The 21372-nt window shown below is 41.7% G+C and overlaps 1 protein-coding gene across 1 annotated transcript in view; it reads right to left on the bottom strand.

The window, feature by feature from the left end:
• Window positions 1–310: 310 nt before the first annotated feature.
• The window catches only part of LOC126284959 (odorant receptor Or2-like), a 54176-nt gene continuing 33114 nt past the window's right edge, over window positions 311–21372 (bottom strand). The window contains exons 4-5 of the mRNA XM_049984233.1: window positions 16152–16307; window positions 311–367 (exon numbers count right to left, since the gene is read on the bottom strand). Coding sequence (XP_049840190.1) covers window positions 311–367; window positions 16152–16307 — 213 coding nt within the window. The remainder of the gene's footprint in view (window positions 368–16151; window positions 16308–21372) is intronic.

Raw genomic sequence — 21372 nt, forward strand, 5'->3', positions numbered from 1 at the left:
AAAAAAATAATATTTAAGATGACAGTAAAAGACTGTCACGAACACAGACTTCGTCAAATGGTATTAATGTCTCATTCGGTACATCGTAGATGCTTGGTGCCATACTGTACCCACTGCATTTGGACACGAATAACGTGCTTATAGAACTACTTTTTCATTTGGTTGTGCTACAACCACATTATATTATTACTAATTATCTGAAGCATTGCATTTAGTATGTTTTCTGGGGTCATGACAGGTGACGTAATGGAGTGAGCGCATAAGCATATCCACATTCTTCACAGCTCCCCATCCAGTGGTTTGTCGGTGTTTAGCGCTTGTTCATCTGGCCCAAGAGCGCGTAGTATGAGTAGGATGCATTCACCAACTGTAACAAAACAATACGAAAGCGTTAGTATTTATAATCAGTGGTAGAGTTTCGTGACTGCTTTAATTTGTTAAATAGTTGTGAAGTAAAGTCTTCTGAAGCTAAATCTTTACCGACTCAGTGCGAGATGTCCTGCGAGCACATTCGCCGCCGGACACACATTCCGAGAGTATGACGGTTCAGATACCCGTCTACTCATCAACATTTAGATTTTCTGTGACCTCCCTAAATCATTTGAGCCAAATGTCCTGGGTAGTTTCCTGCAAAGTACGCATAGGATTGCCGTGCCTCGTTTTCCACACATGGAATTGGCTTAAACAAGTGAAAACGCCGTTATCAATTTATGCCTCAGCGTTTTTCGTGCCTTATGAAATTTAATTCTAAAAATTACAACGATACCTGCTTGTATCAAAAATGAATCGTCCATTCACCAAACTGTCGGGACTGAAAGGACGGACCTTGAGACTTGTCTACGGACTCAAGCCGTAACTTTCAAGAAGAGTTCCATTCTTGTACAACCATTGTAGATCCGGAGAAGTTTTTCGATTCCAAAAAACATTTTTGTTCTCAAGAAGAATTTAGTGAATCTCCTTGAAAAAATTATTTGTTTATAGCTGGGGAAGACGATTTGGGGGAGAAGTAAATGAGCTAGGAGAAGGATGATAGTTAAAAAAGACGCAGCGGAAGGGAATTAACCGAATGGAGCGGAAATCGGCAGACGTGATGCAAATCTACAGACGAACAAATGAGTACAGTTTCGCAAAAAGTGGATATGAAGTCAAGAGAAGGAACTTCACAAACTGAGCAAGTCAGTGGCGTGTTTTAGTCCACTTCTGTCCCGTACTGAAGTTGTGGGGCTTGGCATTGATAAAGTTACTGGACGTCCTTCTGAGGCATACCATGCGAAATTCTGTGCAGTTAGCCGCTTAAATTGTCAAAATCACGAACCAATTGGAGGTCCCTGCCCACTTCGCTTTACACGTTGTCGTTTGGGGACAGACTAGGTGACCCTTCTGACCCAGGTAGGATTTGGCAAGAACGAAAAGAAACAGTAGAAACTCTCAACGCGGGCGTCATTATCTTGGTGAAGTATAAGTGCAGAACAGTTTGCGACGACGGGCAACAAAATGGGACGTAGAGTATTGTTTCTACGTACCTCCTTACTAGGGGGGTGCTATGCATGACAACCAAAGAGGACCTATTATGAAATGAAATGGCACCTCAGACGATCACCCCAGGCTTTCGGGCGGTATGGTGGGCGATGGTCACGTTGGTATCTCAGTGCTGTCCGGGCCATCTCCAGGCATATATTTGGCCTATAATCTCACTGACTGGAGTAGAACTCCCTTCGGAGTGGAATCTCATTTACTGGAGTGGGATTGTCTTCCTGTTGTAATCGCACTGGATGGAGTGGTATTGTTGTCAGTGATGACTCCCGCTTCGAACTGAACGCCTATAACCAGCGAAGACGTTTCTGAAGACGCCTGCCACATGACCAGACAACCAATTGTGATGGTCCGTGGTGCTACGTCATTTCATAGCAGGACCTCCTATTTTCTCATCCGTGACACAGTTTCAGCACAGCGGTACGTCGAAGATATTCTTTTCACTATTATACTGCCCGACTTGGCAAGCAACCCTGGGCTTACAAGTCAGCAACGTAGTTCCCGCCTACATGCTGCGAAGAGTTTCCAATGCTTGTTTTCGTACTTATCCTACCCTACATTACCTAGCAATGTCGCCGGAACTCTCCCCAATTGAGAAAGTTTGAAGCAGTAGGGGCTGGGTCCTCCAACCACCGTAGGATTTTGATGATCTAACGCGCCAGCTGGGCAGAATATGGCACTATATTCCTCAGGAGGACATCCGACAACTATATCAATCAGCGGGAAACCGAATAGTTAATTACCTTAAGGCCAGAGCTACACAAACGCGTTATTCAGTTGATCAATTTGTGGAGCTTTTTCTTGCGAATAAATCATCTAGATGGTCTTAGGATGTGTCCCAAAAATGAACAGCATAGATACAGAAGTGAACGCTTCCTGCAGAACCTGACCATCATGCTGCAGGCAATGCTCAAACAATCTGATACTGATTTGTTTTACTGATGGGGCTGCTAAGTGCTATGCCACCTACTGGTCTCCCCAGACGTAAGTTCAACTCGATTTCTAAACTGAAGGAAACACTTCACAGCATTCGCTTGAGAGCTGCTACAAATTCGTCGGTCAATATACCACGCCGCGCGAACTGTCAACACAAATGGCATTGCTAAGAGTATCCTACGACTTCCACATCGTTGTCAATATTTGTGACTACTCTGAAGGTCAGTAACACTTTGAAACACGTATCTATTTAGTACGAGCTGTTGCCACTATGAAAGTTCCAACCCCCGTATGTATGACAGACGTACCGATTTTGATCTTATTCCGGTAATTCCCCAGTGGTGGGTACCTTTATGTTCTTAGCGTGTATTATGTACACTACCTAGTTTGTAAGAACACTGCCTGAGAAAGGAAAGATTCCTAATTCGAGTGCGCAGCTAGTGGTCGTGCGGTAGCATTCTCGCTTCAAGCGCCCGGTTTCCCGGTTTCGATTCCCGGCGGGGTCAGGGATTTTCTCTGCCTCGTGATGTCTGGGCGTTGTGTGATGTCCTTAGGTTAGTTAGGTTTAAGTAGTTCTAAGTTCTATGGGACTGATGACCATAGATGTTAAGTCCCATAGTGCTGAGCGCCATTTGAACCATTTGAACCTAATTCCAGTTCCAGTCCAGCACACTGTTCGTAGATGCCAATTATTCTAATTTCTGTCCCCTTACAGCTTTTATTCTAGATAAATTAAGTAAGACGTACTAATGTGTACACTAACCTTTCTTTCTGAGAAAGCAGTTCACTCTTTGAGAGTAGAGGGAGGGTGTTGCATCTCGGAACAGTTTGGGGACTTTTACCTCTAGCCAAAGTTTTAACAGATGTTTAACGTATTTTCTTAGTTCATTTAGAAACGATAGTTTTCATTTTATCGGTGCTGCATACTTTTTCTGAAATTACAAAAATTACTCCGGAAGTATAAGGTTTTTCCCAGCTGTACGAAACTAATCCAAGGTAAGGCATGGTAATGTAGATAGGGATAATAGTCTGTTCATATATAAAAGTGGTGCAGTCGAGAAACGTCTTGGCAGTATTGTATTTAGTAGTGGGTGTGTTAGATTATTATTGTAATAAACACCAATAATCTTTAAGTGAAATCAAATAAACAAAAACACTATCAAAAACTACACGCAACGTAAAACCAATTTGAAATACAAGTCATTGGTAACCAACAAATATTTCCATTTTCAATACAGGAAAAATTGATAAGGCATTAAAGAAACTCAGTTCATTCTCAGTTATGACATGTTCCATGACGGAAGATCTTTTTTCGTTTCAGGGTGCAAGATGGTGCATGAGTGACGACTTATCACTAAACTACCCAAACGTTATGTAACTAGTTTTAAAAGTACACAAAACTGTTTTAACTATAAAAAATCTGGACCTGCAGATTAAAATTAACCTCCGAATAACTTTAACCCAATGCATTTTTCACAAAGCACATTATCGGAGGGAGAGTTATCTCCACGCCCAATCCCAAAAAATAATTTAAAAAACAAGATTCGTTAGTTTCTGTATCCTTCAGCTAACTAGGTGCTTTTTAAAGGGGTACTGATATGGAAGTAGGTCCCAGAACCTGAAAATATCTTTTAGCACACTAATGGCAATAGCTATGCATTTTCAATTTAGTGTACTACCAAGCTGTGGGTTCTTTATGACCAACGAGAAAGAATGTATATTTCGTTAATTATTGTCGACTTCTACTTACAACAAACTTTTTAAAGACATGTTGGTGTATAAGCGAGGACCAGAATCTAAAAATATTAAATATGACAACACTAGTAAGACTTAAATTTTGGGTCAAGTTCAACAGAAAAATTTCAAACATTTGTGCAGTCTGATGAGAGAATTAATTAGAAAATATAAATATTTTTCAAACTTTTAAAATGTGAAACAACTGACTAAATTACAATATTCGCAAAAGGTGGACATGAAGTACCTTCTCCGTCCTCCCTCACTAGGTAATGAGGTAGGTAACATATCATACTGCAGTTACATAAGAAGAATTCTTAATATTTACATACGCTGCACAGCACACCACCTCATATCCTGTAACAACAGAAACAGTAAAAAATTCCAGTAACAGCTTGCGGAGGCTTGCAGTGCTCATTCCTTCGTGTGATTTCAAAATCAGTCACTAGATTGAAACACCGTCCAGGAAACATCATATGTTCGTAGATACAGAGCCGTCCACGTACAACAATCTCCCACGATTGTTGTACTTAAATAGGCAGCACGTAATCCTATAGACAATAACCAAATGTACACGGCACTCAAAACAGGCTGGCCTGAAAAGTCATTTCAGCATTTCATAACACAGGAATGTAAAAAGCAGACAATGAATTCAAGCAGGATATCATTGAACGCTCCACCAGCAGAATAATTCTATCTAGGGGTTTCACAGTAGTTTATTGTGACCATGTTCTCTGTTAATGATATTAACAGGAAGTGGAGATTTATCCTTTGGTGGCTTCCTAAAGCACCGATAGTGATCCCTGACCGCAATATCGTACTTTATAAATCAGTTGTCCCAAATTCGTGTCTGCCATTAGAAAGGATTTGTTCCGTGCTTAATGACGCATTGCTCTATTGGGAGGCGAAAACATAAGGTCTGCAGGGCCGCGATGTAGCCCATAAGCCATTTATCACAACAAATAATGTGTGACATAACTCACATTGCAAAAATGACGCAATTGTGTGGATAGGTGGCTAGGAGTTTCATAGCGTGGTCACTCAACTTACAGTCTTAGACATAGAACCTAGCAGGATGCCGGCCACTGGAGGGGTCTAGTGCCAGACACTCACTTGAAGTTCCAATAACACCGGCTGCCCTTCCTGCCAACTGCACGATCGGGCAACTGTAGTATCCAGAAGTTTCCGGAGGAAGTGTTGTCTTCCACTCGAGCTGATACAGTGCTGTATATGCTCCTGGTTTAATGGTAAACGTTGCGAGTTCGAGTCTATTACCTCTTCAATTTTTCAAACTGTATTTCAGGTGACTGATAAAGGTATCAGTCTGATGGAGTCTGAAAGATAGCTTTCATCACACACCAGTAATAGCAGAAAATTTCAGAAACATATCTGGAAAAGAGCTCAAGACTACGCCAAGATCAGAGCAGATGAATGCTGGACATTTGCCACGCCGGACATTTGCCACACTTGCCTCTTCACCAGGTAGCTTGAGTAGCGATCCCTGAGGTAAAGGACGCCCTTCCTCGTACTAGTTCTGTCCGCTTTCAAACCGCCGTCTCCACATCTTATCGGTACAACCAGTACGTAAGGGACCTTCTTTTCGACATCTTGGCCAAATACAGAGCTTCTTTTCCGAAATTGAAATATTTATGACTTTTGGGAAACGAAAGCAATACCGATGATGATGTCAGTATCTAATAAGTTCTGCCAAGTATAAATAGCCATCCCTCTGTCTGTACGGTAGCTTCCTTTCACGCTCACTGATAGCGGTAGAAACAGTCCATCACCATGGGAGCAACAAGAAAGGAACGATGTAAAGAGATTGCGAATGTGCGCTAACCATTCACCACTGGATTTGTGCCTACTTTAATCAGTACAACTGCATGCCCAAAAGACAATAAGGAAAGAAGAAACGGGTATGTGAATGACTGAAAAGAAGAACGATATACTCCATAATAATTTACTCTCTAAAATGCGATATTCCTTGCGGAGAAATATTAGTTAATAAAGTGTAGAGGGACAATGTTCAAAACATGACTGAAACTACGTTCACTAAATAGAGATAAGAACATCTTTGATTGACATGGCATCTAAAGTCGACGTACAATGTTAAAATGCTAGAAATAAGGAAATGAAGAAATACAGAATGCTATGCCTGTAACGTACGTTGTTATTCTGCATTGTTTAGCTCTGGTATTTACAGGGTCACAGAGAAATCATCCTAGGTTTTGGAGGGAAAAGCCGTAATTGTAATGATCTGCACTACAACAGAAAGAAGAAGGACAACTTAATGTGTGCTCCACCTCACAAGTAACATTGAAGCAGATAGTTCCTGTGACTTAGTATGGGCAGAGGTTATATTCGACAACCGGAATAAATTAATAGCTGGCTCTTTTTACCGACCCCCGGTCTCAGATAAAACAGTTGCTGAACAGTTCAAAGAGAACTTGAGCCTCATCACAAATAGGTACCCTCCTCATACAATTATAGTTGGCAGTGACTTCGGTCTACCACCCGCACGTTGACAAAAATACGTTTTCAGACCCTACTGTAGATATAAAACGACTTCCGTAATAGTTCTAAATGGTTTTTTAAATTATTTTGAAAAAAAAAATAGTTCACGGGGCCATTCAAATTGTCAATGGTTACTAAAACACACTTGACCTCTTAGCCACAAATGATCCTGAGCATCACGACGGATACAGGGATTAGTGAACACACAGTCGTATCGAGGCTCAATTCCGTAACAAAGAAATTCACCAAAACTAAACGCGTAATATATCTACTAAAAATTCGGTTGACGTCTTTCTAAGAGACAGTCTCCAATCCTTCCAAACTATGTAAGTGAAGACCATATGTGGCTTAACTTCAAAGAAATAGTATCAACAGCACTCGAGGATTCACACTCAATAAATTAATAACGGACGGAAATGATCTCCCATGGTACACAACACACAACAGAAAGCTGCTGCAGGAGCACCGAAAAGGCAAAATCTCCAAGATTGGCGTAGTTTCGACGCTCGAAATATGATGCGGATTTCAATGCGAGATGCATTTAATAGTTTCCACAACGAAACTCTCTCTAGAAATGTGGCGGAAAATCCTAAGAGATTCTGATTCTATGTTAAGTAAACCAGCGGAAAGGCTCAGTAAGCGACAAGGAGGAGGAGGAGGAGGGGGAGACAGGGGACCCAACCCTCCGGGCAGGTAAAATTGTGGCAAATGTCCGGCGTGGCAAATATCCGCATACCGAGCAGATGATGCTTTAGGGTTTCCTCCCTGTACAGCGGGTATCGGTCGCATGCCACCGGCCACATAGCGGAATGCGCCGTCCGACCATGTGAAAGCGTTGTGGCGCACCTTCAGTAAGTTTCTGCTCTTGCTTTAGTAAGCATGAAACCGGTTACCAATATAGTTTAATTTTCAGAGTGATGTAACTTCGATCAACCGAGTAAACACCGCGCAGTAACACAACACTCATACTGCTATGAGTGTAATTATGAACTGGCCTTTTTATATTTCAACTTGCAGTGCATCAGTTGCATTTACATATCAGAACTGCACACTGAAAGTCAATGAAAATTATTCAAGCGTTGTAAAACAGAGCCGCAAGTGGCAAACGTCTAACATTTGCGAAATAGTGTTCACTTTATGTGAAGTAGAGCGGTGAAGACAGCGGAGCAGCTCGAAGCATTTGCATCACTCGAGGCCGAGTGGTATGAGCAAATCACGTCACAAAAGGGTTTGCTTGTGCCAAGAAAGAGAACTATGGGTTGAATGATTTTACACATTCAGGAAATCTAGATGATTGACGTTTGTGACGAAATGTGAATATTTAATCATCGTGCAACATTTGCGTTCATTCGGCGATTTTCATAAGTTGGGAGGAGGTGTGGTGTTTGCTCTTATTCATAGAAATACATACCAAAAGAGTGTCCCAGCATTTTCACATCAGTTCGCTCACTGAGCACTCCTACGCTGTACTCTTACTTGTGATGCATTATGATGTTCATTTTAACTTCTTAAAAATAAATTTTAATGGCTGAGGCTGAACAAAGGGTACTATCAACATAATATTTTCCATCTTTTGATTCAAAAAAGATGTTGTGCTCACCGAAGTCTTTCCCAGTGATGCGTCGATCATAGCTGTTATTTGTTGCAATAATTAAATGGAAGCCTTTATCTCGTAGAAAAAAGTTGTCTATAAACCTTAACTCTGTATCACTTCTGCCAAGTTGACTTACCATTGTCCAACATCCTGTGAAGAACACACGTGCCTTTATGAAGCCGTTTTAAGAGTTTTCGCGTGTTGACATATGAGGTATTAACTATCTATGTACCACGTCTGCAATGATGAATACTGTTGTGTATTAATTTGTGAGATACGGCAAATAAAACTTGCGTGATAGCTTTACAATGTAGTACTAGTAACAAACATGATCACCGTGAAAATAAAATACCGGTAGTTTAAGGTCATGAACCAGTTGCGTATGGGTGCTGCATGCACATTCTGTAACTGTCTATTGATCTGTACCATCGCATTACACCTCGATAACTCTCATATAAATATTGTGGTAGCCTGGGTCGCCATTCCCTTGAAACCGTCACGGGCTAAGTAACACTACACCGACTGAGAAGAGCTGCATAGAAAATCAGCTCCACGTTGAGCTTGGTGGACCTGTTGATATATTGAGGGTATCTCTGCATGAAGGATATTGAGTTGAGAAAACTCTTCAACAAAGAGGCCTCCAGCTTTTATTGACAAAATGTTAGCGACGTTTATATTGTTGAAAGATCTAAGAAAAAGATACCTGGCGTGCATTCAATAATTATAGAGTGAGTGACAGTTTCACTTAAGGACGACTTATTCTTAACATTACTACCAGCATTTTGTGTCCAGCTGCTTATTCTTTCATGTTAAGAGATACTGGAATCGAAATTGCAATGCACACATTCGCTGATTTCTTCTTCTATGGCTTTTTGAGCCTTCTTGACGATGACAGCAGTCATTCTCCAAGACCAAAATTATCAACAGGTGTTTAGCCTTTTTATCATGTTTACAGCATAACCACTAGAGCTGCTCAAAAAATGTGAATTCTGAACAGTAAATGAGATTTCCAGTATTCAGCATATTTAAGATAGAAAAACGAAAATTACTGTGGCAGTTTTTTATTTATAGTGGATTATCTGCAGTTGGCATATCGGAGTATTATAAATTAACTTGAATCTAGCGGCTAGACGTAGTTAGAGAAACGAGAATAAAAATCATTGCCCTATACGTACCATATTTAAGCTTCCAGCAGGTGGCATCATTACATTGTTGATGAACGAGCTCCTCAAGAGTGAGTTCACTCAAGATACACACTGGGTGTGGAAAAATACTGTATGCGGATAATTTAACGGAAACTTGGTCCCATCCAAATTATATTTGGCAACAGTGTGACCATCGAGTTATTTTCTGGTTGGCACAGAATCGTCTTGCTATATTCACTTGACTCATTTTTGTCATTGCCACTGAATAAAACCGAGCGAGGTGGCGCAGTGGTTAGCACACTGGACTCGCATTCGGGCGGACGACGGTTCAATCCCATCTCCGGCCATCCTGATTTAGGTTTTCCGTGATTTCCCTAAATCGCTTCAGGCAAATGCCGGGATGGTTCCTGTGAAAGGGCACGGCCGATTTCCTTCTCAATCCTTCCCTAACCCGAGCTTGCGCTCCGTCTCTAATGACCTCGTTGTCGACGGGACGTTAAACACTAAACACCCCCACCCCTACTGAATAAAGTGAGTGATTTTTACTTAAGCTGCGACGTCAGCTTGTCGCTTCATCGTTTTCAGCCAGGAAGATCGTTCCAATCGGAAACTGCTACTAATCTCGTCTTTTACATTGTAATTTACCTGCCATAAACTCTACGGGGGCAATAAGGGAGAGACAAATACTATAACTCATCGCTAGCTCAGTGGCAATGGGATGACAATGCTGTTTTGGTTCCCAGTTCCAATTTCACAGACACAGCTACAAGAATCCAGATAGAAAATCAGTGACGACATATGAAGAAAACTTGTACATCATACATCTTTTTACTGATTCCAGTACACCAGAGTGTAAAAGCATACTGTGTACTCTATAAAACGTTTTTTCTGTTTCTGATGACATAATTTTTTTAAATACATAATTTTGTTTATGAAGTGCCATATTTCGACACCTCTTGAGTTTGACAGAGGGCAACACAGAATATCAGACCGTTTCAAAGTCGAAAGTGCGTAATACCTTACTAAGTGTCGTTTTAGGCATGCGCGTCACAATACTGTATGTTTTATTAAAATCGGCTTTTATTGTACAGTTATAGTGGTAAGATGTAATTCATTTATATTAGCACAGTGCATATTTTAGTAGCGTTTTTCCATGACTTCATTGGTTGCAGGAGTAAAGGCAGTGAGAATTTGATCAGCAACAATATATTCTCTCGCGTTATCTAAATCCTTGTGACGTCAATCAAGCAGTTTACCAATACTAAGCCTGCTGAAAGCTGTTGGTTCTGGGTTAAAGATGTTGTCAAACCAGGTCTGAAGTGCGTTTTCAGCTGGGAAGAAATTTTCTTGACAGTTTTTCGATAAAGAGCAAGGTAGTTCGATATTCGAGGGTATAATATTAGGAGAATAAGTGCATGAAGGAGACTTTCCAAACAACTCCTGGATTGTTTCCTTTGTAAAATCATTGGAGAGACGCCGTGTAGTAGCAGCATTTGATATATTTTTGTTGGTCGTCTCCCTTATCCCGTGATTTGCATCGATCCATTGCTGTGCTGAAACATCTCATCTTTCAGTCATAATGTATTTAGGTTGATTAAAACCTGAGCTACATTATCTGTCAAATTAATATATAGTTAACAATAATAAAAATGACTCTAGGGACAGCCAGAATTAAGAACTCTACGTAGATATTAACTCCTTTTCTTCCCTGGTGGAAGTTTCCTATGTGATATTTTCTGTGATTTAATTGGGTCCATGACGAGGCAGGCTAGGCAGAAATGCTGTATGCACTGACAGTGTTCTTTCGGGTCCTCTGCGGAGTTTCTATTAGAGCTAAAGCAATATATAGCCAGGGCATCGACGAGTTGCATTCCTGCAGTTTCTCACATAATGCACCGTGTGCAATGTGCAATCCAGGCCTACATTCAAACTATTCGTACAACGTGACATGACGAGCACCTGCACTAGTGCAGAATCTTAGTTTTTACAACTGGACCATCTGGTCAGAGTGCTGTGGGAGGCAGACACAGATATCGATTTCTGCAGTCTGTGAGAAGCGACACAACTACATTGTCTCCAGGAATTGTTTTCTGTCTTTGTGAAGCATTGGGAGGACGTTTTAGGGCCACTTTACGCAGGATCAAAGCTGTTTGGTCTAAAAGGTTGTAAGAGGATTCCTCATGGGTTAATCATAAAACAAAAACAGCAAAGAAAGGGAAGTCAGGGCACCAGTTTCCAAGAAATTTCGATGTGGGTTCTGTGGTGTTGGCTATAGTGAAATACTTAATTAGAAAGTGACACTGTAATACAGATTTGTTTAAGAACGTCGCACGTGGAAATTAGTTATTCTTTAATGTCGTAAAATTTTTCTAGTGGGGAGTTAGTTATTTTATTAATAATAGTATCACCAGGCAGAATTTTTCAGAATTTTACTCATTGGTGCATGCGAATTATGTAGACTTGTAGAGAGGAGAGATAAAGTCTACTCCAGATTTGGAAGAGAACACTTGGTCTGTGGATTCTGAAGAGATCGTTTGGTCTGCATATTATAGAGCAAATTTTTGGTAAGGGGATTCTGAGAGGGATGTTCGTGCAATTAGCAGCTGATGTGTTGCTCAGTGCAGCAGATCACGCCGCTTGGAACTTTCACGCTAATGAACACAGAATATGGTGAGAAATGGGCGCTTAGGCGAACGAATTACGAGACTTACCGAACGTTTCTAGACGCGTTGGTAGTATTAAGTAGGTTTAACAAATTTTATAGACATTTTGGTAGTTGAAGACGCATTCATCACTACATCAGTGATGTTAACAGCATGTTATAGTATTTAGTTTTACGGAAAATCAAGCAATCGCAGTATGGTTGCTGCGGACTTGTCTCTTGGTAACTCATTGGTGAGATCTCGATTTTGTCCGATTTACGTAAATTATTCAGTTTTGGCCATGCTATTGAAGTGTTAAATTGGGACCATTCAATGACAATAATTGTCAATTTTTGTGTCCTATGAATTTTTTAAGATCGAATAGATGCTATGATTATTTCTTGCTCGTTATTTCTTACGAGGTGCAACACCAATGTCCAATGCTTTCTTGGGATTCACTTGCCCTGGCACATTTTTTAAAGTATGTAACATCGTGGAGAACAATCTTACGATCGGCCAGTCCACCCGATTCAGATCTGACATCTACATGAGTATCTCAAAAGCTCAAAAAAAATTGCTCTAACCAATATGGGACTTAACATCTGAGGTCATCAGTCCCCTAGACTTAGAATTGCGTAAACCTAACTAACCTAAGAACAACACGCACATCAATGCCCGATGCAGGATTCAAACCTACGACACTGGCAGCAGCGCGGTTCCGGACTGAAGAGCCTAGAACCACTCGGCCACAGCAGCCGGCCTCAGAAGCTCATTTGACCTTTCACAACTGCAAACAAAAGGTGTCTCAGTAATTGACAACAAACGCTAGTTGTGATGGAAACATTCCGGAGGAGGAATTCCTATTGTACAACAGACTTTTTAAACCTACAAATTCAAAACAATATGCTCACACTTCCCCTTACTCGAGTATATATCTTTTTTTTTGGGCTCAGTCATTAATTTTTTGTATGGTGTCAGCAGTACTCATCACAAGGAACTGTACTACACAAGAATCCTCAGTATCTGAAGGGATGACGTTCAAGTAACAATGTAACCATTGTCACTCAATTGATTTTTGTTGCTCCGCATTAGAGCAGGCAGCATGCATTTCTCCTACACCCGACTCCCGAATCGTGACTATTTAGTGTCAAACGCTACATGAAGTTTACATAGTATCAGGACATTAAATACGTCAGTTATCGAGACTTCCTGAGTTTAGAAAATCATTCAGTGGAGAACGAGCTTTATTGAAACAAACGATGTTTGCACGAGTTAATTGAGCAATAACGCACGTCACATGCGATACAAGTATTTTTAACTGCCTTCGATGTGCAAACAGCTGTATTAAGTCCAAAGCGAACAATAAGTTGCAAAAGGTAGACTTTTTTCACTTACCATTTTAATTTACAACGCTGAAGAAACGTTCATGTGTCTCAAGTATAAAAAAGCGGATATGTAGCTGTAAGATAACTGGTTGAAGCTGCTAGACAACTGAAACTACTGTTAGAAGATGCAAGATAACAGCTAGCTCGTCAAATAAGAAAGGGACCATTGATAAATACAGTCATAGCAGCCTGTGTGTGCTGCGTTACTGCGCGATGTTTATTGATAATATTTTATGTGGAAAAATCAAACTACACTCCTGGAAATTGAAATACCGTGAATTCATTGTCCCAGGAAGGGAAAACTTTATTGACACATTCCTGGGGTCAGATACATCAAATGATCACACTGACAGAACCACAGGCACATAGACACAGGCAACAGAGCATGCACAATGTCGGCGCTAGTACAGTGTATATCCACCTTTCGCAGCAATGCAGGCTGCTATTCTCCCATGGAGACGATCGTAGAGATGCTGGATGTAGTCCTGTGGAACGGCTTGCCATGCCATTTCCACCTGGTGCCTCAGTTGGACTAGCGTTCGTACTGGACGTGCAGACCGCGTGAGACGACGCTTCATCCAGTCCCAAACATGCTCAATGGGGGACAGATCCGGAGATCTTGCTGGCCAGGGTAGTTGACTTACACCTTCTAGAGCACGTTGGGTGGCACAGGGTAGTTGCGGACGTGCATTGTCCTGTTGGAACAGCAAGTTCCCTTGCCGGTCTAGGAATGGTAGAACGATGGGTTCGATGACGGTTTGGATGTACCGTGCACTATTCAGTGTCCCCTCGACGATCACCAGAGGTGTACGGCCAGTGTAGGAGATCGCTCCCCACACCATGATGCCGGGTGTTGGCCCTGTGTGCCTCGGTCGTATGCAGTCCTGATTGTGGCGCTCACCTGCACGGCGCCAAACACGCATACGACCATCATTGGCACCAAGGCAGAAGCGACTCTCATCGCTGAAGACGACACGTCTCCATTCGTCCCTCCATTCACGCCTGTCGCGACACCACTGGAGGCGGGCTGCACGATGTTGGGGCGTGAGCGGAAGACGGCCTAACGGTGTGCGGGACCGTAGCCCAGCTTCATGGAGACGGCTGCGAATGGTCCTCGCCGATACCCCAGGAGCAACAGTGTCCCTAATTTGCTGGGAAGTGGCGGTGCGGTCCCCTACGGCAATGCGTAGGATCCTACGGTCTTGGCGTGCATCCGTGCGTCGCTGCGGTCCGGTCCCAGGTCGACGGGCACGTGCACCTTCCGCCGACCACTGGCGACAACATCGATGTACTGTGGAGACCTCACGCCCCATGTGTTGAGCAATTTTGCGGTACGTCCACCCGGCCTCCCGCATGCCCAATATACGCCCTCGCTCAAAGTCCGTCAACTGCACATACGGTTCACGTCCACGCTGTCGCGGCATGCTACCAGTGTTAAAGACTGCGATGGAGCTCCGTATGCCACGGCAAACTGGCTGACACTGACGGCGGCGGTGCACAAATGCTGCGCAGCTAGCGCCATTCGACGGCCAACACCGCGGTTCCTGTTGTGTCCGCTGTGCCGTGCGTGTGATCATTGCTTGTACAGCCCTCTCGCAGTGTCCGGAGCAAGTATGGTGGGTCTGACACACCGGTGTCAATGTGTTCTTTTTTCCATTTCCAGGAGTGTATTTGTTTTCTGTCTTTCTTCCACAAGGAGTATGGTTGCGTGCAGATGTCACGTGACGTCTCTCATAGACTATCGCTGTAAACTTATGTCTCATTACAGCGGGTGGCCACTCGCTGAACGAGAGTGCTGAGCTGCCTTACTGGCATCAGCGTGAGCACATATAGCATTAACACCTCGACCGGAAACCTAACTTCCTCCTCAAAGAGTCTGCATTCTATGGTAATACCAGATCGTTCCGATAACTGGAGTTGGAAATTTTAGCAGTGGCAAGTTTTATTGGCACCTGAAATAAACTATCTTTGACTTGGTATCTGTGGCGGATGGCTGGAGGTCGGCTTTTATATCTAGAACTGTACATACTTTGTAGCTGTAATGGTTGTGAGGTGAGTAGGAATCCATGAGAAAATGGATTATCAACATCCGGAAAATGCAGAAAACCAACGTCCATCGGGTACGATGACGCAGGATGTTTTTTGGGACTGCCATGATGTGATGCTAAACTATTCTGCTCGATAGGGCTCAATCGTAAGAGGAGCATGTCACATGAATCTTCAGAAGAACGTTCTTTGAAACTGTGAGGACGAGGTGTCGTGAGACATCGTCAGAAGAGGTAATTTTGTTCCACGATAATGCTTCTACTCATTATATGATTTCACATTTTATCAGTACGTTTTCTCTTTCCTCACACTAAGAGGCATTTCTAGAACGACGACGATGTGATTTTCGGGGTGAAACATTTCCTGAACAGCCAAAATGAATGCATATACCAGTAAGTCATATATCGTTTGGAAGAATACATAACCTCCGAGGGTGAATAAATGGATGACAAGTAACACCATTAACACCACCGGCCTGTTTCATGGCGATGATTACATTTTGCTTCGGTGGGCAAATGTCTCGTTTTGCTTCACTGTCCGGATGATTGGGTTAAAATTCGACCCTATCCGGCTACACAGTGTTTTCCGTATTACAGTTAACTGTCTAGTTACTCCCACTAACCGAGAGGAACGCTGGTTTGTCTATGGGGTAGAGGTGTCCAGCCGTGAGCACCAGTGGCTTCTGCGCGCGGTTGATGAGGATCCTCATGGCGTGCTTGAAACGCTCACTCTCCTCCACCCAGGAGCAACCGTACGCCGCTGCTGATATCATCTGCGCCTGTGGACACATGTTACAGAGCTATTATTCAAATTAGCTGTAGAAAACAATCATATTGTAAATAACAAAACAATTAATTCTGCGCATTAACAAAAAATTATAAAACCATATAAATGCGCAAGAAAACTTTTAGTAATCGTCACTTTGACTTTTTAGAACGTTCTTGTCAATAGTAGCTGACATCGAAAGAAATTACATTAAAATCTAGGTTAAATACTGTGTCACTGAGTAAGGGAATCCGGCCGTTGTGGCCGAGCGGTTCTAGGCGTCTCGGTCCGGAACCGCGCGCTGCTACGGTTGCAGGTTCGAATCCTACCTCTGGCGTGGATGTGTGTGATGTCCTTACGTTAGTTAGGTATAAGTAGTTCTAAGTTTTAGAGGACTGATGACCTCAGATGTTAAGTCCCACAGTGCTCAGAGCCCTTTGAACCATTTTGAGTAAGGGAAATATTATACTAATATTTGTCGAATTTAACTGACTTTCGCTCATAAGTAGATTATCTTCACAAGAATCCCCTTCAGAGTTCGTCAACCGGTATTTTCGTGGATAGAAGATTCATAAGGCTTTTCTATTAATGTCGTACGTAATGAAGTTACCACTGCAAAACTGAACGTGGTAATATGAGGAATAAAAAAAGAAGATGCGACTGAGTAAAATTAATTACTTACAACTAACATGCAATTTCTGTTATTCTCCCTAACTTAACTACTTAGTTACATGACAAAAGTTTTGCTAAAAAGAGATCTAATTTGCATATTACCGTAAGGTCTATGTTCTCTTGAGATCTAAAGAAATGACTGCAGTAAACTAAAATACGAGGCGTTTTCAATAGGTAGGGAAATGTTAATTTTGAGAAGAACTTTATTTATTCGTTTTTTTTAAATAATGTCACGTAGAGGAAGGTGTAAGCAGATGAAGAACGAACACTGACTTCACCTAACGAAGGGTTATTTAGCACTTGCACATACAAGAGCGCGGAGCGAACTGCCTTCGGCCATACGGTATATATACAGCTGCAGAACATTCCTGTGTAATGATTCCTGCTATTTGTGGATACTTCAATAATGTACTCGAACCGAAGATTGAAATTCAGGTGAGTTTTGAACTGACGACCCTCCATGCAGTAATGTAGTAACATAACCACTACACTAGGGGGACTGCAGTACTCTGCTTTTTTTGCAACTATATTATCGTCTAGAAAATAGCCCCAATTAGATATACTGTTACACAAGCGCTTTTTCCGATGCCCAAAACTCTTCTGTATCTCGATCATTTCGATAGTTATTAGCTCTCTCAGCGATCCATTTTTACTCTCACCTATGCTTGTAAACCGAAAGGCACTTATTTATATAAACAGATAATCGTCCCATGGGGCCATTATGGCGCATATGAAGGTTAAGGCACCATTTCAGTATTGCTTCTTCCCGTCAACGAGCAACTAAGTGTAACAGCTGCATTATAGTGGTGCAAAAGCCATGAATTGTTTTACTATCAATCCGGGCATTTTCCGGATTACTTCACGCTAAATGCATTGGACTTGTAAGAAGTACTCATTGATCATTGTGATTTGTAGGACGAACTCATGGTGCATCATGTCGTTAAAACTGAAGAACGCAGTGAGTATAACCTAATTTTCTGATCGCATTTTTCGTGCTTTCCGCGCATAATGCTTCCACATGTAACACTGAGTGTTATATCCGTAGACTACTGCTTCGTTACGTGTTTTGCTCGTTTCTGCACAGTTACTGATTTCGTCTAGCGACTCCTTGCATACGTCACTATTTGTCTTCGAAACTCAACAATTTTGGAACGTATTTTCATGTCGCACATCAGAAAAAAGTATCTGAAATGAGTCGGTTTGTATGATAAAATCGTCAGGGACTTGATGATCATCAATAATAATTTCTCTCACTTTTCTCACGCTTTTCTCTGTTGATTATACACCGGTCCTTCGGGAAGCTTATTTAACTCATAGCAGACTCAGCAAAGGAATGTTCGACGTTTCTAAAACATTGCTTGCTGTATTCCGCTCTTACAACAAAATTAATACAAATTCTCGAGTATACTTTTATACTAAATAAATAATCGCCGATACTGCCACAATATAACGTCTCCGACAGCTGAGAACAGGCAGATCTACGATAAGACTAACGCTAGAGATACTTTTCTGACATGTTTAACAACACAACAACTATAAAATCTCGCGAATAGGTCTAATACAACGCACGAAAATGCTGAATTCCTGTTACTTTATGAAGATACCTCGGACAAGTGTTCTTTCCTACAAATGTATTGTTTTATATGTTCAATTGAATGCTCAGCTGTTATCACAGGGAGATATCTACTGTACTTCTTGTATTCGAGTAAGAGACCGCTGTCTGTGAGACGATGGAGTAGGTAGTTTTTGTGGTGTGCTGTGTGAAGCCACCAAGAGGTAGATTAATGTATGTATGTCAATATTGTTGGACCGGGAAACTAAAGTCTTCAGGTAAATACCGTAAAGATTTAAATACTTATGATTCGTGTTTTTGACAGCGCGTTAATGTAGATGACTTGGCTGATGATTTATAATTGTTGGGTAGCCCCAGAATGTACGTAAACGATTTTGAGATAAAGACTGATTAGATATTTAACTTTTGTAATGCTTTTAAGATTTGTTGCCTGGGCTATGTAACTTGGTGCTTTACATTTATGTTGGATTAATGAAATTAGATAATACTTGCTGTTTAAATCTCATTGTTTGGGAATCAATTGTGGGTAATGTAGCTTCGATTGTCAGATGTTTCTGAAAAGCCATACATAACTAGCAATATACTTCTGCTAAACAAACTGAGTGCTGGTAATTAACCATAATCAGTGCCGCCTCCCAGTTCAGATCATATATTTTTTTTAATAGAAACTGAATTTTCTTATATGTTCTCGTTTATCAGCCAAAAGAATTTCAAGCGCATTGCAACTATTATGACAGGCATTGCACACTTTTGAGCCTGCAGCTATCATTCATATTTTTTATGAGAGTCCAAAATATATCACATTACTCCGTTGCTGCTTTAGAGGTAAGACAATTTAATTTATTTGGTATGTGCACAAGGACCAAAGTTATCAGTTTTGAACAGGGTCAGGTGGTACAGTGCTTAAGGAGCTGAATGTATTTTGCAGGGACTGTATTTCATTTATGGTATTGGGAGTGGCATTGCCCAATCAATTCGTGTAAAGTTTTTTTAACAGTAACGCAGATGAAGCACACCTCTCGGAATCGCAATACGCAACACGACAATTGGAGTTCTGTACCAATTCCGCAGTTGAGACATCATTCAACATAATAGTAAAGTTATTATATCATAGATTAAAGAAAATTACACACCTTACAGCTTCACCCAACTTGAATCCACCTCTCATATGAACAAAGCGGTGCAGAATCAAATACCCCCTAATTACTAATGTGCAGAGGTCCTTCTTCACTTTTAAAGGGGTAAAACGTTCGCTATTTGTTTGACATCACTCTAGGAAGTACTCTATGTAGCGGCGTGATCTCAGTGACCTGTAGCTACGAACTTTTTCCGGTCTCTGAAAATTAAGTGTTTCGTGTCGGCAGTGTTGCGTAAAACATTCTGGGACTTCCTGTCGTGCTACTTGGAGCTTACGACAGTCACCGCTATCGTCTCCGTCAGTAGTCAACTAAGTGTATAAACTGATGCTGTTGTGGCCTTGTGTAGTCCATAGACGGCTTGAGATTGGTCGGTAATTAGTAGTGCTGCAGCAGATGGTGTCAACGCCCGCGCTGGTGGCGCTATCGCTCCCGTAATAGCGTAAACATTGCTTATAATATCTCCGCCTCTTCCCTGTACAGAGCTCGTTTCCATGCACCACAAAAATTGTGTTCGCTGTTATGGCTGAAGTTCTTCTCAGACAATTTCTACAGCCTAATTACAGAATCCCAGTTTGTAGGAGCTTTGGACAAAACTTTTCATTCATCAAACAACATTTTGTGTTTGTTTGTCAGTCTGTTCTCAGAAACTTCAGATTCACACATTTCTCGATTTTTAATATTCCATTGATGTTCTCCACAGCAGTTGGAAATGGTACCACGGATCGACCGATATAATTGCTTCCGTACTCAGTAGAGGTGTTATAAATCCCAGGGGTCCTGAGGACGAGACTGTTCTTAACAGGGCGCAGCATCTCCGTTGTCCTCTTAGAAGGTTGGAAAATGGGTCTCATATCTCGTTTTTCCCAGACTCTGCCTATTTTGCTGGATGTAGCATCGAAGAAAGAAAGAAATACGAAGCCGGCCGCGGTGGTCTCGCGGTTCTAGGCGCGCAGTCCGGAGCCGTGCGACTGCTACGGTCGCAGGTTCGAATCCTGCCTCGGGCATGGATGTGTGTGATGTCCTTAGGTTAGTTAGGTTTAAGTAGTTCTAAGTTCTAGGGGACTGATGACCACAGCAGTTGAGTCCCATAGTGCTCAGAGCCATTTGAACCATTTTTTTTGAAGAAATATGATCGGCGGCTCATCTCGTTAATGTTCAACATTTTCACGTTTTAATTATTTATTTGTAATTTCTCCTACCAGTCATTTTTATTTGTTCCGTGTGTCATATATATGTTTCGAACATGTCTTTTTATCATCAGGCGTTTATACATACATACATAGAGAGAAATTTTACTTAAAAATAAATTATTTTAAACTAGATTAACATAGAACGTTTTGTACATTTTTCTTTTCTGTAGAGGCTGGAGTGGCATTTGAGGGGGGCGCGGGGGGGGGGGGGGGGCAGTGGATGGCCAGAAATCGATGTTGCTGTCATGTGGTACCTGACCAACAAGAAGAAAAACAACCAGCAGAAGACATCACTAACATCGGTTTCTGGTCATAAGCTGCCCATCTGCCCCCCCCCCCCCCCCCCCCCACCAATATGCCACACCAGCCACTACAGTAACGAACATTCGAACAATGGACATAAAGTTTAAGGTTAATTTAGTTTAAGGAAATTTATTTTTAAGTAATATATCTCTGTATGTGTGTATAAATACCTGATGATGAACAGGACATGTTCGAAACGCG

The sequence above is a fragment of the Schistocerca gregaria genome, chromosome 8, assembly GCF_023897955.1.
Source record: "Schistocerca gregaria isolate iqSchGreg1 chromosome 8, iqSchGreg1.2, whole genome shotgun sequence".
Lineage (NCBI taxonomy): Eukaryota > Metazoa > Arthropoda > Insecta > Orthoptera > Acrididae > Schistocerca > Schistocerca gregaria.